At 39.7% G+C, this 24,322-nt stretch overlaps 1 protein-coding gene across 7 annotated transcripts in view; it reads left to right on the top strand.

The window, feature by feature from the left end:
* Window positions 1-24,256, top strand: part of pknox1.1 (pbx/knotted 1 homeobox 1.1) — a 31,892-nt gene extending 7,636 nt beyond the window's left edge. For 6 of the 7 annotated variants that reach the window (XM_038719731.1, XM_038719730.1, XM_038719727.1 and 3 more), the window contains one exon: window positions 22,327-24,256. In XM_038719731.1, the coding sequence (XP_038575659.1) occupies window positions 22,327-22,508 (182 nt within the window). In that variant the 3' untranslated portion in view covers window positions 22,509-24,256. Of the gene's footprint in view, window positions 1-6,117; window positions 6,294-22,326 lie in introns of those variants that run through there. The other variant, XM_038719728.1, reaches the window with a different exon arrangement.
* Window positions 24,257-24,322: the final 66 nt, after the last annotated feature.

Raw genomic sequence — 24,322 nt, 5'->3', positions numbered from 1 at the left:
AACATATTCAACTTTTCATAAAGCTGATACACTCATCAATGTCACACACATCACAGCCTGGATGGAGCAGGTTTAAAAAAAGTTTGTGCTGCAACTAGGGCTAGTATGTTAGGACTCATGCGGTATTATCGCATCTTTCATTAATGAAGTAATTTGGTGCTATATAGCATAGTAAGAGTGTCTGTCACCTCACTGCACAGTGAGCCGCTAACAGCAGCTTTATGGTCGGAGCAAGCTAGCTGCTGCGTGCTAGTCAACAACATTGCCAAGCAAAATCCTTTTTGTAGTTTGACCGTGTCTTTTTCACACGTAGCTTTATCATTACCTTCAGGGCAGGTATATCAAGTGAATTTACATACCGCAGCAACACACACGCACGCCACTGTGGTAACATAACTAAATTTCAACAGAAAGCAACTTAAAAAATAACTGCAGGCATCCAACACACTACGCTCGTTTGTTAGTGAGCTTCAAGTGAGGCTTACCGTTCAGTTTCTCTTGACTGTCCCTCAGGATTACAACGTTAGTCCAACATCCCCGAGCCTGCTTGCCACATTAGCAGCACAATATGCTAACGTAAAGTTAGCTAACTTTTAAAATCAACAGGAAAAACATGACAAGACTTGCATCTTCCAAGTTTGAAGTCGGGTCACGCCCATGGCGATCCATCCTTGAATCATTACAGAGCTCGATACGGTTGTGGAACTTTTGAAGCACTCATTTATTAATTTAACAAGCCCTGTGTGTACAGTGTACAGTATGAACATTGCGGTTGTTGCAGTGATTGCCATCCTCCGCGGTAGGCTTGACCAAAAGTATTTCAATTTTATCGCAACAGCCCTAGCTGCAACAAACTTTATAAATGTTGAACTCATTGTTCTGCATAAATGGGTATGATTACTGACAAGTTAGTAGCCTGCCTAAAGTCAACAACCCCAGACTGAAACAGCTGTAATTTGAATTAATATTATACTAGTGGTAAGTTATATATTATTATATGAAGTTATATTCAATATAGTAACATAATGAAAATATTAATATCAAACTTACGGTTTACTCTTAAATTAATTTAGTGTTATAATATTATACTAATACAGTCATTTAGAGTAGTTCCTCCTCCAGGTTGTGCCTGTGCTGCATCGCCTACACTACTTATGTCATTCATCACTCCGTTTATTCTCTTCATCTTTGTTCCCTCCTGGCCTGTTTGAATTTTGTTGTATTGATCAAGTGGTTGATGAAAGTTATCACACATATCTTTGCAGGCAAGCTCACATTATCTAGTTTAAACCAACTAAAACACAAAATTACACTGTTTCACATGATTTGCTGTAATGTTGCGTACATAAACGTCATAGCTTATGTAAGACAGTGAAATCTGACCAGTCCTTCACATAGAGAACAGTTGGCCCATACAGGCTGTTATTGGTAACTGAGAGAATTGGAGAATGCCTCAAGTTTTAGATGGCGTTACAACCTGATGACATATAGGCAATAAATATGTTGTAAATATATTGAAATTCCTTTTAAAAACTCAAATGTCCCTTTTTAAAGGTGTGTGGCTGATTTAATCGGTTACAGTATAAAGTGGCATGGCAGTCTTACAATATGTTGAAAAGGTCTTTAAAAAGGTATTGAATTTTACTTCAGGATTCCTGTGTATATACCCTGTTTTAAAGTGTCTGAGAAAGACGCCAAACTCGTCGTTTGCAGACACTGTTCAGCTGAATTGTCTCCTAGCACATCCACTCCGTCTGTAGCTGACTTGTTAGAAAAGGGAACAAACGGTCTGACCCACTTTGAGTGTTCCTGTCACTCGTTTGTGAGAAGGCGTTTAAGCTAGCCGCACCTAAATTAGGAGTGCACAGGTATTCAAGCCTTTATGGTAAATCCACTGAAACAGAACAGTGCGAGCTGACGGGCAGGTTAGCGACTCAGTGAGCACAGCCTCGCCATTGAAAAAGGGCAACACAGGCAGATCTGGCTGCCCAGAGAGCAGAGGCTGTGCTCACACCGCTGTCTGGGGTATGTAGAGACTGAGCTGCACTTCTTAACCCAAATAACCAAATATGTTGAAATTAGAGAATCTTCATTCAGTAAATTCAGCTCAATCCTCCCTGAGTTTTAAAACTACACAAATGAAGAAAAACTACCGCACATTCTGGGAGAGAACAAAGATTTGGCCGGTAAGGCAGCAAAATATGTAGCCGCCTTCCACAACCTGAGGGATGGCCGGTGAAGGCACAAACTCCTTTTCTGTTTGGAATCATGATGTCAACTGTCTTATTCTGTTTCATTTCAGTTCTGTTCAACTTGATCAATCTTGATCTTTGATGTGTGTATGTATGTGGCTTTGGCAATAATGTCAAAATTAATGCCAAAAAAGCTTTATTGAATTGAGAGAGGGAGCTGACCTGATATTTTGATTGTTTATTCAATAAATGGATTTTTTTTATTTTTATTTTTTTTAAAAAGCACCACAGAAAAAAGGGTGCTTTCTCTCCAGTAAGAAAAAGGACAGGGGCTCAAGCCCTTTTTGATGTCTGTGTGCACGTGCCTGCTATTCAGTCACACTATGGCAAGCGTCAATGAAATGGCGGAGCTTTAAGACCCGCTGCAGGTTCCTGGCCAGTTACCGTTACAATACCAATGCAGAGACAGTTGTGTATAAGACGAGGACGGTGTCTGTGTGTTTGCGTTGCACCACTGTGAATGGAAAACATCCAACGTGCTAACCCACATTAAACTACATCACCCAGATGTGATCACCGAGACAAAAAACAAACAGGAACCCAACTCCTTATCCCCACTGCTTTCAAGCCAATACTATTTAATAATATATTTCAAGTAGCCTTTAAATGCAAAAACAGAATGGAATGAATAATCACTGAAGCAATTGGCATATTATATTACATTACATATCTTATCTAGCCAAGGTGTAACTAATTAACAACTCACACTGCACTAGTTTCATTTTTTATTATTGTATTTATTTTGAATTTTTGGTTTCATTTCATAAGAGTTCTTAATGCAACGAATATTGTATTAATTTTGTGTAATCAAACACAACCCAAAAAGCCATTGTGTATTAAATATGAATGAGTATTTTAATAAAATGTTTTATTAAATTCAGGTAACTTAAATTTTCTTGGGCTTAAAGTTCATACAGATTTTCCATTATATGGCAGTGAGGTTGGCATTAAATTTCATACTAGGTGGTATTAAAAAGTCTTAAATTTAACTTTGCGAATCCAGGGGGTACCCTGCAATAGCACGCTAAGATACTGATAGTGATGTCATTAGCCAGTGTAATCAGATTTAATAATAATCATTACATTTATATAGCGATTTATCATGGAAACTCAAAGCGCTTCAAAGTGAATTGGGGGGGACTCTCCTCAACTACCACCAGCTGCGTTGAGCAGCGCTGTTGACAACGAAAAACATTAGCATGGAAGCAGCGCCACTCGGCCGTACACTAGTTGCAGTGAACGCGTGAAGGTAAGTATTATTGTTATTGGAAAATGCTAGTAATGCAACTTGTTTTATTACATAGATATGTGTTGTTCAAACGTACGGCTACCTTACCGTGTAACGTTAAAGGTAGAATTAGCTTACTCTATGCTTGCTAGCTAGCATCATGCACCCGACGGGTGAAGTGACCTGCATCTATTTCTCATTAGCTAGTTTTGTCTAATTAATATAACATTATTCGCAGTACATCGGATAGTTTTTTTTAATTTTTTATTTATTCAGCGATGTGTGACTGTACACCCTATGTATTTGCTGGAGTTTCTCAACAGTTTGTCTGTTTCTACCTCTAGCACTAAACAAGCAGAAGACGTCAACAGATTTAGGCTTCAGCTTGTTTTGAGGCTGTGCATCCTCTCAATCCCCGGCCTACATCATCACTAACTGAAGAAATCAGGTTAGTGACACTAAAGTTATTTTATGTCAAGACCCATACCCATCCTGTATAGCTTTAAGTTTGGAGAGGAAGTACTTACTCTATACTGTATATAGTCCCCAAAACTATTGATAGCATCATAGAGAGGTGCTGCTATTTAGTTACTGTCGGATGCAGTGGTGTAAAGCACGCCGCCACTGGACACTAGAGCAGAGGAGACGTGTTCTTTGCAGTGACGAATCACACTTCTGTCTGGCAATCTTATGGACGAGTCTGGGTTTGTTCTGGTTTCCAGGAGAAAGTTCCAACATTACTGCACACCAGTGCACAAAGCAAAGTCCATGAAGACATGGATGAGCGAGTTTGGTGTGGAGAACTTGACGAGCCTGCACAGAGTTCCGACCCCAACCCGATAGAACACCTTTGGGATGAATTAGAGCCTTCTCATCCGACATCTGTGCCTGACCTCATGAATGCGCTTCAAGAATGATCAAAAATCCCCATGGACACACTCCTGGTCCTTGTATATAGCTGCAAAGGGGGGCAACTCATATTAAATCCTACGGATTAAGAATGGGATGTCGTTAACCTTCATAGCATGTAAAGGCAGGCAACCCAAAACTTTTGGAAATACAGTGTAGGTTTAATTGTCATATTAAAACAGAGTTGTAAAATGAAATGTAGTTTGTAACTCTCTTCTGCTACATAGCAGACAATATACAGTATACAAAAGCAAATTGTAAATTGTGAGCAAATGGTAAACAGAAATACCGTAAAACTTCAATTAATAGCAGAGTCCCAAATAGTTACCTTCCCCATTTACTGGGCTGGTGCGGGAACACATTTTGACAAATAAATGCAGGTCCCGATTAAATGTCTGCTTTTTATAGAAGTTTTTTGGATGTATAAAACCTCTTAAACTCTGCAGGGTCGCCCGCTTAAGCTGCTTAGATCGTTAATACAATATTAATGTTAAAACGTATGATCAATATGGATGTGCTACACATCCTTAGATTGGTTAGATTCCCCACAATTCAGTTCATTTAACGGAAACAACAAGAGCCAAAGTCTGATTCTTATAGCTTTACCGGTGTAACGCGCATGGTACAAGAGATGAAAAGGAAACCGTACAGACTCCCATTACCTTTTGAAGCGCTTGTTGAGTGCAAATGTGTCCATTCCATGATTATTAATCTTTCTTTAGTTTGTAAGCATCCACCAATCAAAAGAATCAAAACAGATTTTCATAAAAATTAATCCAAGTTGTGAATCCCGTCATGTGAAGTCCATCGCTCTCTGTCTGCTAACTTCTCTTGTCCTACACCCTGTTGTTGTTTTCGTTACGTTGCTGCCTTCAAAATTAAAGCGCATAAGCCGTCTGTCAGAGCTAGATCAAATGAATGATGTGTATTTGATATTATTGGATAATTTTTATACAATATTCTGTTTGAATTAAATAAACTGTTTCATAGTAGCCTATTTCAGTTTCAGAGGAATTAAAGGCCTGTCCCATGTGGACGCCTGTCCCCAAATAAAGGCAGGGTCAATTCAGTGATTTTGGCAAATAAACGCCCGGGCTATTTACCAAAGTTTTACGGTAAACTATATTCTGTGGAGCAGTGCTGATCATGAATTTGCCTTAGAGGACACTAGCCTATGCACCACAAAAGCAGAAGTTATACTATCGCCATTATTTTTACCTATTGTTTTCTGTTCTGATTTTACTGTTATCTTAATGTCAGATCATCCAGTTAATTTAATATTTTATAGTTTTGTGTCAACTGTAAAGTGTGTCAACTGGGTAGATCATCTGAGATGAAAAGGAGTCCGCAGCCTGGGTCTCTTCTGTGTATAATAGATGTAGTTTTAATGTTACTGAGCACTTCATTGGACTTACTCATTGTAATGTCAATGAGTGAGGGGGCTTAATTATGTTGTGCTTCTCTTCATCTCAACAGTGTCCACTGCAACAGGTGGGTTGGAACACAGTATTGTGATTTATCAAATGGATCACCAATCAATGCTTTAAATTCTTTCACTGGACAAGGGTGCAAGAGTACACCTGGGGTTTTATATTGCTGATATGAGGGGAATGAAATAGAACTCTGGTGTCTTGACAGTTTGTTTACACACAAAAAACGGTTATAAAAATGTAATGTGTGACATGTTGTGACTTGCACCTAATTTCTGTTTTTTTGTTTCCTCAACAGATTCAAAGATCCACCTTCATACTTATATGCATTGCATGTTTGATACCAACCTTCTTTTACATCTTTTTCAATTAAACTGCATTCTCTCTTTCTCTTGGGCTCATTTTATCTTTGTGATGTTAGTGAAATGGCTCTGGCAGTCCCTGTCTGAGCTGATATAGCAAAAGAGTTTTTGAGTTTCCAAGTTGTATCGTCACGCTGCCTCTTCAACTGCAAGACCCTCTAGTTTCGAGAGATGTCTGTAAAAACACTGAATGAATGCACTTTGTCTTCCTGTGTTTGTAAAAGAAATGATGGGTCCATTTTTCTCTACATGCGATGCTAGCAAAACTGGATAGGTACTGGAGCACTCTAGCAGGTGGCGATGTAGCTCATCATGTTAACGAAAAGAGTGACAGATTAAGTTCCCAAGCAATTCAATAAAACAGAAATTTGTGATAGACAGATGTATGTAAAAGATCACAAAAAACTTTTAAGGGACAATGTTATAACAAGATGTAAATTCTCATATACAAAATTAAGGAAGACAGCGAATACTACCTCTAAAATATTGATGTTTGTGTTTTATTTATCAGAATCAGCTTTAGCACACAGCTACCAAGTAGAGCTGTGTGTTTAAGTAAAGCTTAAACATACGAGGAATTGGCTCTGGTGACTTGGCATAACAAACATAAACTTATATAATGACAAAATATAAAATATATAAAGACTATGTTAAAAATGGCAGTTATTTACATGAACATCAGATTTGTACATTAAAACTAGCTGTTTGCAGTTTCAGGGAATATGTGATTATAAAATCGCCAGATTAAAGATGCGACAGCAGGCAATTCCGATGACGCTATTGTGCAGCATAACAAATGCTGAATACGAAATGTTTATAGCAGTGATCACTAATAGGCGGACCGCGGTCCGGATCCGGACCCAGCCTCTGTCCTCTCCGGACCGCCGACCAACAGCGGATTTATTATTGAGACTTACTACCTCGTGACGGAGCGTTTCTATTTAAACCCGCGCAGCTTTTCTAGCATTTACTGTACTGGTTTAGCGGCCCAGTAAACTCACAGACCAATCGCATGTGCTCCCTATCGGGTTGGGGTCAGGACTCTGTGCAGGCCACCCCAAACTCGCTTGTCCATGTCTTGCACTGGTGCTCAGTCATGTTGGAACAGGAAGGGGCCTCGTCTCATGTGACGCTGCTCAGCCAATCAAATCTGTGCATTCCGATGCTTGTGAGTCCAATCCACGAGATTCACCAGAGATGTTTTGGAAACACACGTGAATTGAGGAGACGAAAGGGGAAAGAGATTGACACATGACTTTCAATCAAGAATGTACAGATTTTTACATGTACATTCCTCCCACGGGCAATTCAACACCAGAATATCTCATAGATCTCCAATCGTAGCTGGCAGGACAAACTAGAGCTCACGTTTCTCACTGAACAACAGAAAGTAGGAAAGTGGTAGCTCTGTAAGAGGGAATGAAAGAGAAGAGGAGGCATTACAGCTGTTCATTTGTTAAGATGTGTTGAGTGTTTATTATAAAATTGGTTAAGACTACACTTCATCACTTCAAGCTACACTTTTGATTTCATTTTTTCTAAAAAATTAGGCACTTTATTTTAGTTGAATTTAGAGTAGTTATTTATTATCCCTCCAGTTTGATGTGAAAACTGACTGAAATATTATTTGATTTGACAGACAGTTGTTGACTAAAAACACATGTTGATACAACTATATATGGTACTGAATGATAACGCAAGTTAGTCGTTTTGATGTTCCGGACCTTTGCTTCGGGAAATTTTCTCTAACTGGACCTCTTTGAATTCTAATTGAATACCCCTGGTTTATAGTGTGTGATTACAACATAAATCTATTTTTATTTTAGCTTTGTTGACAGTAAAATGCTCAAAAATATAAAGTAGGCGTGAGTTCACTAAGTGATTTAACGATGACTTACTTTAGTATTGAACTGAAGTTAGCTCGCTTCGGCGCATTATTTATTTATGGTTATTTTCATCTATCCGGCACTTTTTCAAGCATGCTATTGGATAAGTGCATATACGTAAAAGAACGCATGGCCGCTAAACCAGTACAGTAAATGCTAGAAAAGCTGTGCGGGTTAAAATAGAAACGCTCTGTCACGAGGTTGTAAGTATCAATAATAAATCAGCTGTAGGTCGGCAGTCCATAGAGGACAGAGGCTGGGTCCGGATCCGGACCGCGGTCCGCCTATTAGTGACCTCTGACATACACTGAACAAAATTATAAACAAAACACTTTTGTTTTTGGCCCCATTCATCATGAGCTGAAATCAAAGATCTAAGACTTTATCTATATACACAATAAGCCTATGTCTCCCAAATAGTGAGCACTTCTCCTTTGCCGAGATAATTGATCCACCTCACAGGTGTGGCATATCAAGATGCTGTGCAGACAGCACGGGTGTTGCACATAGACTGTATAAAACAATGGAAGTAGTGTTTGTGACGTCGCCTGTTGGCCGTTCGGCGGAGCTGGCAGTGCGTCACCGTGCGTCACTCCTGGATAAACAAACAGGCAAAGAAGCGGGTCTTTGGTGGAGCTGAGGTGATTGGTTGCTGAAATCCTGCCCACCTGGTTTAACTCAGGCTAAGGAGCTAATGCTATATTCTCCTTTGCGTTACCTGGGGTTTGTCTGGTTGGCGTTTGGTGGCCTGTGGCAGCATCGTTACCAGCTTATAATGTTACTGGAGGTAAGTTGACCTGAAACTATACAACACTTAAATTAACAAGTAACTATTTCTCTGTTATTTAGGTTATACAACACAAGGCTTAAAAGGGTTCAACATTTTTTAATATATGTGTGTGTGTGTGTGTGTGGTAATTTGCCACGCTAGATTATGTGGAGACTAATGTTAACGTTACCATGAATCACCATTTATTGTTATGGCTACTAGACATTTCACAGCTGATTTTACATTTTCTGTCTTTCAAAGGACAACACAAATACATATTGTTGACTATTGTAATTGGCTGTCATCTATATATCGAAGTGTTGTTCCCTTGTTCTATTTTCTCAAATATGTGACATAATAGTACTGTCACCCAAACTGAGGTATCTTTTATCGTGAACTTTATACATTACATGAACTACCTGCAACATTTATTACTCATTTATTTTCCTTCCATAGTCACAGTGTGGATCAGATGTCCCACCTGGTGCCAGACAGCTGGAGAGACCTGGAATGCATCCTCAGTGTGCTGGACGTCTGGATCTGATTGCATAAACTGACGTGGAGAGTCCTTCTCCCCTTCTGTTCACTTTTACATTTAGTTTTAAATGTTGTCCATAGGTGTTTTTTATGCACATTTAAAATATATAAATTATGGTTCACATTGCAACAAATTCTCTATATATTTGCACTCATTTTGTCTTTACTACTGACTGAAAATGTTAGATTTCAGATTCTGTCTGTCAATTCCAAGGACAAGTTAATGATACAACACAGATAAAATATCAAACATTAAAGCTGAAATATTGCTGAGGGACATCCGTCTGATCCAAGTTGAAAAGTGAAAATGCTCCCAAAAATGTTTCATGGTTCACATGAAATGTTGAAAAATAATTATGCAGTGTACTTCTGTGTGTGCAGGAGTATTTTCACTTTCTACCTTATACTGTAAGATAAATAAGGAGTCTTACACTCGGTACCAGAGCCTGAATAGTTTTTGAAGAGTGCCTTGTTTACTGCTCTAAGTCTAGTTTATACACATAAGAATGTGCACACATCCAAACCAGCCTGTGGGTAAGTGATGAAACAAAGACTGACCTGCACAGAATAATAATGAATCCAACTTGGCGGTAATTGTGACGATGCAAACTCTGTCTCAGAGCTGATGAATGCACCTGTGGTAAATAGCTGCATCTCTACAATGTAAGCGTCCTAATACCTGTGCCCACAACTTGTCTTACAGAGCTTTAAAACTATTCAGTGTACAGATGATTCTTTGGTTTTCATAATAGAGTAACTTCTTAATTTCTTAAAGAAATGTCCAGATAAAACAAATATTTAACATCAGCTTTTCATTTTTACTTTTTTACTGACATATGAAAAGTGTTAACCTATAATACCAATAGTTTCATTTACAGCTGTTCATATATTATTTGTGTAGAAAACAATATATTCAATTAACATAAGAAAGAATGATCATGAGCTCATGATGACAGGTGTGGAAGAATGGACCGCAAATACAAATAATAAATTAGATTTATATAATTCAATTCAATTCAATTTTATTTATATAGCGCCAAATCACAACAACAGTTATCTCACAGCGCTTTTCATAAAAGAGCAGGTCTAGACCGTACTCTGTGATGTTATTTACAGAAGCCCAACAGTTCCCACCAAGAGCAAGCACTAGGCGACAGAGGCAAGGAAAAACTTCCTTTTAAGAGGCAGAAACCTCGAGCAGAACCATGGCTCAGGGTGGGCGGCCATCTGCCTCGACCGGTTGGGGTGAGAGAGAGAGAGAGAGAGATGTAAGGAGAGAGAGAGAGATGTAAGGAGAGAGAGAGAGGGGAGGGAGGCAGCCTACACAATATACACACAGAGGTACACACAGTGAAGGTAATGCTGCTATAGACCAAATGAAAAATGGTACAGATATTTATAATAGTGTTAATGGTAACCATCGTAATGTTAATGATTATAATAACAATAATAACAATAAGACTAGCAACAATAGTCGTTGTAGCAGAGGGTGTCGAGCAGGAACACGGGGGCAGCAGATGACCCGCAGCCACAGCTCCAGACTCCACAGCTCCAGAGCCAGAAAACCTGCAGGAAGTGATAGGAGAGAGGAGAGAGACGAGAAAGCACAAGACTACCAGAAAGGGGAGAAGTTGTGTTAGTAACATGCAATAATGGGATAAGGTTGCATACAGAGGGAGAGAAAGTAGAGGAGAGAGGAGCTCAGTGCATCATGGGAAATCCCCCGGCAGTCTAGGCCTATAGCAGCATAACTAAGGGATGGTTCAGGACTCACCTGAGCCAGCCCTAACTATAAGCTTTATCAAAGAGGAAAGTCTTAAGCCTACTCTTAAATGTGGAGATGGTGTCTGCCTCCTGAACCCAAACTGGAACCTGGTTCCACAGGAGAGGAGCTTGATAGCTGAACGCTCTGGCTCCTAGTCTACTTTTGGAGACTCTAGGAACCACAAGTAACCCTGCATTCTGGGAGCGCAGTGCTCTGGTGGGGTAGTAAGGTACTATGAGCTCTTTAAGATAAGATGGTGCCTGACCATTAAGAGCTTTGTAGGTAAGAAGAATGATTTTAAATTCTATTCTGGATTTTGCTGGAAGCCAATGCAAAGAAGCTAAAACAGGAGAAATGTGATCTCTTTTCCTGGTTCCTGTCAGAACACGTGCTGCAGCATTCTGGATCAGCTGAAGAGTCTTAATGGACTTTTTCGAGCAGCCTGATAATAAGGAATTGCAGTAATCCAGCCTAGAAGTAACAAATGCATGGACTAGTTTTTCTGCATCATTTTTAGACAGGATGTTCCTGATTTTCGCAATATTACGTAGGTGAAAAAAGGCGGTCCTTGAAATTTGCTTAATGTGAGACTTAAACGACATGTCCTGATCAAAGATAACTCCAAGATTCCTCACAGTGGTGCTGGAGGCCAAGGTGATGCCATCCAGGGAAACTATATCTTTAGATAATGCGTCACGGAGGTGCTTAGGCCCCAGAGCAATAACTTCAGTTTTATCTGAGTTTAACATGAGAAAATTACAGGTCATCCAGGTTTTAACATCCTGAAGGCACATTTGAAGTTTAGCTAACTGATGAGTTTCATCTGGCTTGATCGACAGATATAACTGAGTATCATCTGCATAACAATGAAAGCTTATGGAATGTTTCCTGATAATATTGCCTAAAGGAAGCATATATAAAGTGAAGAGGATTGGTCCAAGGACAGATCCTTGAGGAACTCCATGAGTAACTTTGGCGTGCATGGAGGACTCATTGTTAACATGTACAAACTGAAATCGATCTGATAAATAGGACTTAAACCAGCTTAGAGCGGTTCCTTTAATGCCAATGAAATATTCCAGTCTCTGCAATAGGATCTGATGGTCAATGGTATCAAATGCAGCACTAAGATCTAATAAAACCAGTACAGAGACAAGTCCTTTGTCTGATGCAATAAGGAGGTCATTAGTAATTTTCACCAGTGCTGTCTCTGTGCTATGATGAGCTCTAAACCCTGACTGAAAATCCTCAAATAAACTATTGCTCTGTAGAAAGTCACACAGCTGTTTAGCAACTGCTTTCTCCAGAACCTTAGAGAGAAATGGAAGGTTAGATATAGGTCTATAGTTGGCTAAAACATCCGGATCAAGTTTGGGCTTTTTCAGAAGAGGTTTAATTACAGCTACTTTAAAGTACTGTGGTACATAGCCTGTTGATAAAGATAGATTGATCATATCTAGTATAGAGGTGCTGACTAAGGGTAGAACATCTTTAAGCAGCCTAGTCGGGATGGGGTCTAAGAGGCAGGTTGATGGTTTAGATGAAGAAATTATTGAAGTTAGTTGGTAAAGATTGAGGGAAGCAAAACAGTCTAAACATGTATCTGGTTCTACAGCTGTTTCTAAGGTTCCTGAGTTAAGAGATAAGTCGGTGCCAATTGAGGGCAGGTCTTGATGAATTTTGTCTCTAATAGCTAGAATTTTATCATTAAAGAAGCTCATGAAATCGTAACTACTGAGAGCTATGGGAATACTTGGCTCAATAGAGCTGTGACTCTCTGTCAGCCTGGCTACAGTGCTGAAAAGAAACCTGGGGTTGTTCCTATTTTCCTCTATTAATGACGAGTAGTACGCTGCTCTGGCATTACGGAGGGCCTTCCTATAAGTTTTAAGACTATCTTGCCAAATTAAACGAGAATTTTCCACTTTGGTAGAACGCCAATTCCTCTCAAGTTTCCGTGATATTTGCTTTAATTTGCGAGTTTCAGTATTATACCATGGAGCTAACCGTCTTTGTTTTAGTATTTTCTTTTTTAGAGGGGCTACAGAGTCGAGTGTCATTCGCAGCGAGCCTGCAGCACTATCAACAAGATGATCGATTTGGGAGGGACTGAAATTAGCATAGGAGTCCTCCGTTACTTTGTGACTAGATAATGTATTTAGAGCTGATGGAATCGCATCCTTAAATTTAGCTATGGCACTATCAGACAGACATCTTGTATAGAAATTTTTGCCCAATGGCGAGTAGTTCAGCAATACAAACTCAAAAGTTATCAAACAGTGGTCGGATAAAGAGGGATTCTGTGGGAACACCACTAAATGTTCAATTTCAATACCATACACCAAAACAAGGTCGAGGGTGTGGTTAAAACAGTGAGTCGGTTCATGAACACTCTGAGAGAAGCCGATGGAATCTAACAAAGAGATAAACGCAGTACTAAAGCTGTCATTCTCAACGTCCACATGAATATTAAAGTCCCCTACAATAATAACTTTGTCCGTTTTAAGGACTAAAGTTGACAAAAACTCTGCAAATTCAGATAAGAATTCAGAGTACGGGCCAGGTGCTCGGTACACTATAACAAAAAGAATTGGTTGCAGTGATTTCCAACTTGAGTGCGAAAGACTAAGAACAAGACTTTCAAATGAGTTATAGTTTAGTTTAGGTTTAGAGCTGATTAGTAGGCTAGAGTCGAAGATAGCTGCAACTCCACCTCCTCGGCCTGTGCCTCGAGGAATGTGAGTATTAATATGACTGGGAGGGGTGGATTCATTTAGGCTAACATATTCTCCATCACCCAGCCAGGTTTCAGTAAGACCAAATAAATCAAGATCATAATCTGATATTAGTTCATTTACTAGTACACCTTTAGAAGAGAGAGATCTGATGTTTAAGAGTCCGCATTTAACTCTCCTATTCGTTTGCACTATTGCTCTTGTGGTTTTAATTTTTATGAGGTTTTTATGCACAGCTCCTCTTCTGTTTACCTTTTTAAATAATTTCGATGGTCGGGGGGCAGACACCGTCACTATAGGATTTTCACTAAGTAACTCCTGAAATGGAGGAGCAGAGAAGTGTGTTAGACTGCGACTCTGCGATAGCACTTTTCTAAGTACTCAAATGTGCTCTACAGAGGGTAAGGTGAAAGTAATTGGTTAAAAAGAAGAGCAGGGGAGAGAGTGGTTGTGGAAAGTTAACTGGGGAATGCAGTCTTGAAAAGGTGGTTTTTGAGGGCCTGTTTGAAAGATGGCATTGTGTTGGATCCTGTTGGATGTGGCGAGGGAGGGTGCAGCATCGGAAAAGGTTGTGAAGAACGGGGTTGATGTGATCTCTGTGATGGTAGGAAGTGAGCATGCGGGCAGCTCCTGGATGTATTGAAGTTTATTGATGATTTTGTTAGCGGAACCTTAGAGGATGCTGTTGCAGTAGTTGAGTCTGGAAGTGATTAAGGTAGGAATGAGTATTTCTGCAGTAGTAAAGGACAAGGAGGGCCGGTAAGTTGGAAACTAGTGTTACATTGGATGTTCGACAGACATATTTCAAATCTTCAACTAAAAACTAACTTCCGCGGTGCAAGAGGCTGTCCCCTCGTGGAAATACTACAGTAAAGTGTGGATTTGTGACACAACAAAATAAACGATAGAGCATAAATGTAAACGATAGATGTTTTTCTATCGTCAAACGATATATTTCGTCATATTGCACAACCCTAGGTATAAGTCTGCCCACAGTTTCAGTCAGAACTCTCTTTGACAGGGTCCAAAATTGTCACTCGTAAGTAATAAAATACATTGGCAAATTAAATAAATTGACAGGTTGCTGAAATACATACGCCTACGTCACTAAAATCTCATCGACTCTGCACACTGGTGACAGCATGGAACATTTGACATCAGTAATTGTATTGCAGTTTTTTGATTGATCCTCGCTGTCACCGTCTCTATGGTTATCTAGCTAGCTCAGTGTTTACACAGGTAGTTTATCCGCAGTACAGAACCCAGGAGGACACTGCAGTAACATGAACACAGACTTTTTATTTCTCTTCAGTGACTGCAAACACAAACACTTTCAGTAGCTATGATGCTTAAACAGCCACATTACGGGTGACTGAAGCTTAACTCCCCTTACAGCTACACTTTTCTGTGACTGCTGGTTCTTCTCTCACACCGGGAAAGACTCGCTTCCCACAATAAACCACCGAATCTGCGTCATACACACGCATACAGGTTATTCACAGGTTACTAACAAGCCTCCTGCCCTAAAGGGGATGACAGCAGAGACAGGCTGCAGCTGTGCTAACCTAACTTTATAATATACAGTAAGTATCAAGTGTTAAAGCTGATAGACAGAGAGGGGCAGCGGTGGAGGGAGTACTCAGGTAGACCAAGGGCCTTTCCGAAACTGCTTGCTACTCCCTCTCCCTACCTACTTCCACTCTGTTTGCGCGTTCATGCGAAGGGTCTACCACATTGAGTGCCATCCGAAACCAATGAGGACGGAGTGGTAGTGAGTTGTTAAACCCTCCAATGCCGAATCAGCACTGATGCTGGCTTTGCTGCACGATGGGGGACCTTTTTTTCAATTTGTGTTCTGTGTGACTTTGCCGGTTAACATGTAGGATATTTCGAAACTACACTAACATTGCATGTCACGTCACTATTCACAGGTTAACAATGTAGCCCAAAGGTTACATTGTGTTCAATAAAAAAATGCTCTTGTCTGATAGACAATACAAAGGTTGTCTTTATTGAATCATATTCATCTTATACGAAAATCTTCAGAACAACAGAAGAATGGAACATTGACACAACGGGATACACAGGGTGATTAGGCTATGTAACAAGCAACAAAGGCTTTAAGGAAAAATAGTTTGCCTAAGTCTTTATATATTTCAATATAATGTATGATTTATATTGAAATGTTGTATTTATGAATGTAACATTTTTCATATAGGCTAAGATTAAGAGGTTCAAATATATAGGCTTTTCTTTACAAAGAATATCAATCTTTTCATAAAAGAATATAGTATTTATTTTTCATAAATATATAAAGTCATGTTCTTGAAGAAATAATCAACAGAAACACAACCACAAAATGAATGACAAATGCTTTCAGTTTCGTTATGGTAAAAAACACACTTTTCCTCAATCCATCAAACATCAATCCTGAATCTTAATACAACTGTTGTTTATTTGATACACATATTATAGCAGTGAGTGCAGCGGTAGCCTCAGATCCTATTAACGCTGTGGGGAGAGGGTAGTTTGTCTGAAAGTTGTCGCTGTATTTAAACCCTACGCGGGTTAGGGAGCTGGATTTGGCTATGAGGGTGACTCCGACCGGAGTTCACTCCCTGTCAGAGTGGAAGTGGCGAGGGTGTAGTTTCGGAAAGGCCCCAAAAGATTCACTCCCCTGCTTAGGATTTTAAGGCCCCATCCACACTACTCTGGAGAATTAAAACGAATACGATCTCCGTCCACAGCAGCGTTTTAGCTGCGTATCAGAGTAGATCTCCGTCTACATTAAAACGACTGAAAACGCACATCTATTGGCCGTTCAGGTGCACTGGGCATGCACCTGCCGGTGTAAACTTGAAGCAGATGGTCTATTCTGTAGTTACAGAAGATTTGGCAAAAGAATAAAGAAGTGCAGAAGAAGAATCAGACATATTTTTTTTTTTGCATGCACTAATAACGAGCTGGGACTGTTACTGAATGTAACACGGGACTGTGGCAGCGGTAAAACAGACTAGGATTCGTTGCAAAGTGTAGGCAGATAGGCCTAAGTGTTTGCACGGTACAGAATATTTTAATAAAAATACCAACTCATGAACTGTGTCAGTAAGCATCGTGTTTCTGCTTTGCATGACTTATAAGACCCAATCAGAGAGCCGAGCATGAGCGTCTGCTTCATCATTTCTTCTTAAGTCCTCCGATTTTGTCCGTCTTCACTAAAATGCTCTCCGGAGTTTAGAACGGAGTTTAGAAACTTCTCCTTTTAGGTCTTCGTTTTCGCTGTTTTAGTTTGGATGGGAGGTGCAAACGTTGCAAAAGGTCTCCGTTTTAATTTAAAAACTCAGAAGTGTGTATGGGCCTAAGTTAGGACATTAAGATGGAGCATTGTCATGTTTCTATGAATGCAAGATGTGATTTTAATGTGTTAAACTTTTGCTTTTGTATTAGAAATAATTTTTGTTATATAAAATTTACTTAAAATAAAATCACATTCTTCATTCATCAGTTTCTTGTGTTAATTGAATATAGTGTGATCTGACATTTGAAGAGATTCATCTGTTTTTACCACAGGTGCATTCAATCAGCTCTGAGACCTCAGAGTTTGCATCATCACAATTAATGATACCAGTTAGTTGAATTCATTGTTACTCTGTGCAGGTCATTCTTTGTTTCAGCACTTACCCACAGGCTGGTTTGGATTTGCACACATTCTTCTGTGTTTTAACTAGACTTAAATCGGAGCAGCAAACAAGGCACTCTTCAAAAACTATTCAGGCTCTGGTACTGACTTAAAGTACAAGGTAGAAAGTGAAAATACTCCTCCAAACACAGAAGTAGTACACTGCATAATTACTTTTCACCATTTCATGTGAACCATGAAACATTTTTGGGAGCATTTTCACTTTTCAACTTGGATCAGACGGATGTCCCTCAGCAATATTTCAGCTTTAATGTTTGATATTTTATCTGTGTTGTATCATTAACTTGTCCTTGGAATTGACAGACAGAATCTGAAATCTAACATTTTCAGTCAGTAGTAAAGACAAAATTAGTGCAAATATATAGAGAATTTGTTGCAATGTAAATCCTAATCTCTATATGTAATTTAAATGTGCATAAAAAACGTAGGACATTTAAAACTAAATGTAAAAGTGAACAGAAGTGGAGAAGGCCTTTCCACGTCAGTCCATGCCATCAGATACAGACATCCAGCACACTGAGGATGCATTCCAGGTCTCTACAGCTGTCTGGCACCAGGTGGGACATCATCCACACTGTGACTATGGAAGGAAAATAAATGAGTAATAAATGTTGCAGGTAGTTAATGTAAAGTGTAAAGTTAACGATAAAAGTTATCCTCAGTTTGGGGGACAGTACTATTATGTCACATGTTCGAGAGAAACTGGAACAAGGGAGCAACACTTCCATATAGATATATAGATGACAATAACAATAGTCATTATGTTTTTGTGTGGTCCTTTGAAGACAGACAATGCAAAATCAGCTGTCAAATGTCAAGTAGGCATAACAATAAATGTTAATTCACTGTAACATTAACGTTATTCTCCACAGATTCTAGTGTGGTGAATTACCAGATATATATTTATTAAAAAATGTTGAAGCATTTTAAACCTTGTGTAGTATAACCTAAATAACAGAGAAATAGTTACTTTAAGTGTTGTATAGTTTCAGGTTAACTTACCTCCAGCATAAGCTGGTAATGATGCAGCCACAAGCTACCAACCTCCAACCAGACATGCACCAAGTAAAAGCTACTTCTGCTAACGCAGCCAATTTTGAGCTTCAAAACGGCTCTTCAGAAATCAACAGGTGACGTCACGGACACTACGCCCATTGTTTTATACAGTCTATGGTTAAAACAAGTTACCATCAGAGTCCAGTTTTCTTGTTTGTTTGTTTTTCTGAACAGGTATCAGCAGAAACATTTTTCTTTTATCAGGGAGCTGCATAAACAGTCTATGTTCAGTAGCAAGCGTCTCTGTAGAGTGAGGTGAAGTGGTCGAGCACAATGCGGTAGTGACAAGCGGTGCGGTATGTAAGCCTCCCTCTGCTGCTTGTTTGGGTGGGTGATTTGCAACTTACCACCCCTCCTGTGACCCATGGTTTGATTGTAGGCCTATGTGTATTCAGAGCCAGTGAGAAACGGACTTTCAAAATAATAATAATAACTAGAACTGCAAGCAGTTGTCAGTGGGGTCCAAGCCTCCCGGCGCAAGCCGCCTCCCTCGAGAGCATGCGAGTCAACCCGACGCCCCGCTCACGGGACCCGTGGGGAATAAACGGCCAGAGTTTGAAATGAAAGGGAGATTTGAAATGAAAGGGAGATTTAGAATGAATGTACGTCTATGGGAGTGTTATTTGATATACGTTTAGTAGGTCCACCTAGAGGCTGATTGACACCAAATTTCACACAGCCCGTTGGGAGGGCGTGGCAGATAAGGTCCCCAGGTTTGGTGTTGATCGGCCATTGCAAACATAATGAAAATGTCCTGCGTTTGAAAATCCCATTGAAATGAATGGGATATTGTGACGGTTTAGAGCTTCGATAATAGGGCCACCTTTTGGCCGAATTGCATCGAATTGCAGGTGTCATCAGGGGCCCATGGGGAGCAATTGACCCAAATTTTGTATGAATCGGACTTGTGGTTCTGGAAATGTAAAATGAATGTATGTCTATGGGAGCGTGTGACGGACCACTGTCACTACGGCTGAGTATGCGCTGTGACTGCCATACCATATCTTTGGCGTTGCGGTCAAGTTGGGGTGACTGCTCTTGCCTTTCCGTTAGTGGATGGCTCTTCCTCTGGGTTGTATATTATGTGGGTCACGTTAGTTACAGCGACTGAGAGGTGGATAAGCTGTGTACCTGAGTATTGGTAAAACCACAATAAATTTAAATTGAACATTACGAAGCAAAAAGCGGCAGGTACGAGCTTTTAGTGTTAGCTGGCTGCCCTGTCTGCATCACTATAGGCTAGTTAACAAATCGCTCCACATTTGCTTTTTACTGTTATATCCTTTCTTGCAGGCTAAATCAACACTTTGACATAATACCAGTGGTACACAGGATAGTAATATGGGTTGCGTCTGAACCTGTTTGGTCTGATGGGGTTCAGCACATAAACCTTTACTGTTGTTTTGTATCCTTACATGGAGCCTGTGTTTTGCTGAGAGCCGGTTGTTTTATGGTGTTAGTGGACTGCATGCCGTTAACTGCCGTGTTGTTGCTGTAGTCAGAGAGGCTCTGGAGCGTGCACAGGGCTGAATCTGACCCGGTGTCCTCACATTTCTAGCAGAATAGTGGCTGATGCAAGCAACAGAGAAAACAGGCATCTGCTTCATTTCTAAGTGAGTTTTGAGCCCATCATTGAAAAACTACATATAGCCCCTGTAACGTGCGATAAAATAATTGTTAGCATTAATTAATGCTTTAACGCGTTAACGTGCCCATCCCTAGTAATAAATCAATTTTGCGAAAATTAAGGCCATTAAAAAGTATTAAAAAGTCTTAATCAAAGTATTAAATTTTGTAGATTTTTTTTTTTCAATGTGAAAATCCTATTTGACCAAAGAGATAGGCTGGGTGATTCTTCTGTGTAACATTTGGTGCAGGGATCTACCATGCAAGCATTTCACTGTCATATGCCCCTAAACATATATCCGAGCTAACCGGAAACTGATTTACTAGTACAACCGACTGTAACACCAGACCCCCCAATGCTAATCGTTCAAAACGATGTTGTATTTTACATTGAGCTCTGTGGCCGCTTGAACAGCCATGTTACTCAAAAACTGGAGCAAGATGCGCCGTCAGCAGGTGAAGCGGTAAGCCAGATAACAGTGACAACATAAGCAGCGTTTGGGTGTGGCTAAAGTTAGCTGGCTACTTAGCTAAATTGGTGTCTTTTTATTGAAACACAACTTTTCATAAAGCCAATGCGTTTGTCAGTGTCAGTTTTCGTGAACAGATCGATCACAGCCTGAATGGAGCGAGCCTTTAAAAAAAAGTTTGATCTACTACAGCAAGCTTTCCAAATGTTGAACTCATCGTTCTGCATAAATAGTTATTACTATTGACAAGTTAGTAGCCTGCTTAAAATTAAAGTTAGAGGCTAACCAAGTGGGGTGGTGGTGCAATGGATAAGACTATGCCTTTGGTGTGAGAGAGCAAGGCAACCCCTTGTTGCTCCAGAGGTGTGGGACCTCTGACACATATATAGCAATTTTAAGTTGCTTTGGATAAAAGCATCAGCTAAATGAATAAATGTAAATAAAGAGCATTTTTCTTACACAAAGTTAATGAATATAAAACAACCCCAAAAAGAAACATGTAACTGGAATTAATATAATAGTGGTAAGGTATATACTGTACTATTATAATGAATATAGTAACATCATATAATCACTATACTACTATATTAACAATATATATGCAATATATAATATAAAGTTATAATATTATACTAATACACTCATTTAACTAGTTTCTCCTCCAGGTTGTGGATGGAGCCCCTGTAGTGGACAGAGCTGGGATGCCATTGTGCCAATATCCTTCTAGCTGCCTTCTCCTGAGAGCAACATGTTCACCTTGTTGTATTTTACTAAAGTTATTGTTATAAATATTTACACAAATCAGCTTTAGAATGCAGACAGCAGCTGTTTATCGCAAATGTCTGTGCTAAACCGCCTACACTATTATTACTTAGTTTATTCTCTTGAGCTTTGTTGCCTTCTGGCTTATTTCAATTATGATGTATTTAAGTTTTCACAAAAAATTCTCAAAATCAATTTATTGTTAATGTAAGTTAAAGGTGCAATGTGTAGTTTTTAGCGACTAGCAGTAAGGTTTCAGATTGCAAGCAACAGTATACCCTTTCCGTATTTATGCCTGAAAATAAGTTCTATGTCAGGTAGTTGGCAACTGGTCAGCATTTGCAGGCAAGCTCACATTATCTAGTTTGAATCAACTAAAACGCAAAATCACACTGTGTTTCACAGGATTTGCAGTAATGTTGTGCGCATAAACGTCATAGCCTATGTAAGACGATGGATTTTCACAAGAAGTCCTTCACATAGAAAATAGAAGGTCTATATAGGCAAGAGAAAGTTGGTGAATGCCTCAATTTTGGGGGGGGGGTTCCACCTGGACAGATATAGGCAATAAAAATGTTATAAATATATCTAAATTGTTTTTAAAAATTCCACAATGCCCCTTTTGAATGTGTGTTGCTGACTAACAGGTTGCAGCTCAAAGGCAGTCTTAAAATGTGTTGAAAAGGGCTTGAAAAAGGTCTTAAAAGGTATTGAATTTTACTTCAGGGTTCCTGAAATACCCTGGGTAAACGAGTGTGCTCTCTGAACAAATATTACTATATTCACTTCATGCACTAGTAATAGGCTTTTAACCCATGATTATTTTCTCTTGTTCTCAGGTACAATGGTGACGATGAATGTGGAGGGTCTGCAGAGCCTGACGTCAGATGGCGCCACGCTGGCAGTACAGCAAGTGATGCTGGGAGGCCACAGTGAAGACGAGTCAGGGGACAGCGGAGACGAGGACGATGACGCAGACATGGCTGGGCTGGGCCTGGACAACAGCGACTCATTGCAGTAGAGGACTCTACCCCTCACTCTCTGATTTACACATACACACAAGATATGTGTAAATAGGTCTACAGAATACATGTGTGTTCTCAAACACACAGGGAGTCGCAGTACGTACACACACACGCACACACACACACACACACACACACACACACATTAGGTTTACATAGAGCACAAAGCTACAGGACATAACGGAACAGTCCTGCACTCTTCCATCCCTCCACCCTGCTGAACGGCCGTTTATGCTGCGTGTGTGTACATCAGGAGTTTCATTTCAGAAACTGTTTTTTAATAATTTAGTTGATGTATGCGAGTGCACTTTTTTGTATATTTAAGCTCAAAAAGATTAAATCAAACAAACAGAAGAAAAAAAGAAGTGTTAAAAACACTGAAGCAAGTTTGTGTGCTCCGTTAATAAATGTTGACTGAGTTCTGATTTTTTTTTCTTAGCCCCTTTTCCCTGTCCTTAGCTGAATTCTCATTTTGGATGCCAACACTTTAAATTTGTATCTGTAAGGGTTTGTCTTCACTTTTTGCATGCTTGTGTTTTGAGTAGGTGTACGCACTCTTATGACTGACTCCATGGCGCTCTCTCAGAGGCCTCTGCAGGCCGAGCAGATCTTAAGTGGAGAGATCGGGGGGGGGAGATGCTTATTTTTATATACAAACATATAAAATGAGTGTTTTTTGTTTCATTTTTGTGTTCTCCTGTTTTGTAAGGAATATTTATGTACAGATTCATAATTAAAGCTAGTGACCCTGTTTTCCAGGGTTCCTAGAAGTTTTCTAAAAAACAGAAAAGGAATTGAATGCTGGTGAAAATTTCTATTTAAATTGGTTTTAAACTTACAATACTAAAAAGGCCTTACCTGTGTTCTTTTCTAAAGAATTCTTGCCAAGAAGCACAAAACGAAAGTCTGACCCTCTGTGAAATTGGTCAAAAAGACACTAAACTGCAGAACCCTTGCGCGGTTCTGTAAAGCATCGGTAATAATTTTACTTTGTGCACTGCAACATCCCAGTTACCTGAAGAGTTGAAGAGATCATACACAGTAACTTGACTGCAGTGCTCAGATTTTTTTAAATACAGCTCCAGTTTAACTCTCATTGTGTATACCATATATTACGTCTTTTAATCATTTTACAGTAGTAGCGTAGGCGTCACTTTCTGAAATGCACAATCCAGAACACTATGCTAATCACACAATCAAAAGGGTCCGAGGTGGACACCCCTGGAAGGGCAGTATCCACAGTGAGATATGAAATCCACCATCAACAACTTTTTGCACGCATTAAACTTTTATTTATGTACATGTACATGCTACTGCGTTGAAAACAAAGAGCAGTTAGAAGGTTGGACTCCTTTGTTCATTGCCTGCCTGAAGGACTGGGACTAAGAGCTGCAGCCTCTGTTGGTCCCCTTGCCACTACACATGTAGTGAAATATGTTAAATCTCTTTATCAATATATTGATATTACTGCACAATTTGGGGTGCCTCTTGTTTGAATATCTCTATTGTACTGTACAGCAGTTGTCAGTAGTTGCAGTAATCTGGTTTGTATCCCTCTTGTAAAGTTGAGACTTGAAATGATTCATTTCATGCAGCCTGATGGTGTAATGACTCTGGGTGGGCCCTCGCTGAGCTCTCGGTTCCTCACTTGCATCTGTCTTGCTTTTTATGAAGCGTTGTTCACTTTTCTCTTGTCTGTTTGCCTTAGAGCTTTCTATTTTGGAATAAACAACGCCTAACTCTATGCTGTGCACCGTCTCTTCTCTCTGCTCTGTCAGCTTTGCCCCCAAACAGGATTTGTGTGGATCAC

The sequence above is a fragment of the Micropterus salmoides genome, unplaced genomic scaffold (assembly GCF_014851395.1).
Source record: "Micropterus salmoides isolate LMB-PRFRI ecotype aquatic unplaced genomic scaffold, ASM1485139v1 Ms_hic_scaffold_15, whole genome shotgun sequence".
In the NCBI taxonomy this organism is placed as follows: Eukaryota; Metazoa; Chordata; class Actinopteri; order Centrarchiformes; family Centrarchidae; genus Micropterus; species Micropterus salmoides.
The sequence above is the reverse complement of the archived record's forward strand: the minus strand, read 5'-3'. Positions and strand labels throughout refer to the sequence as shown.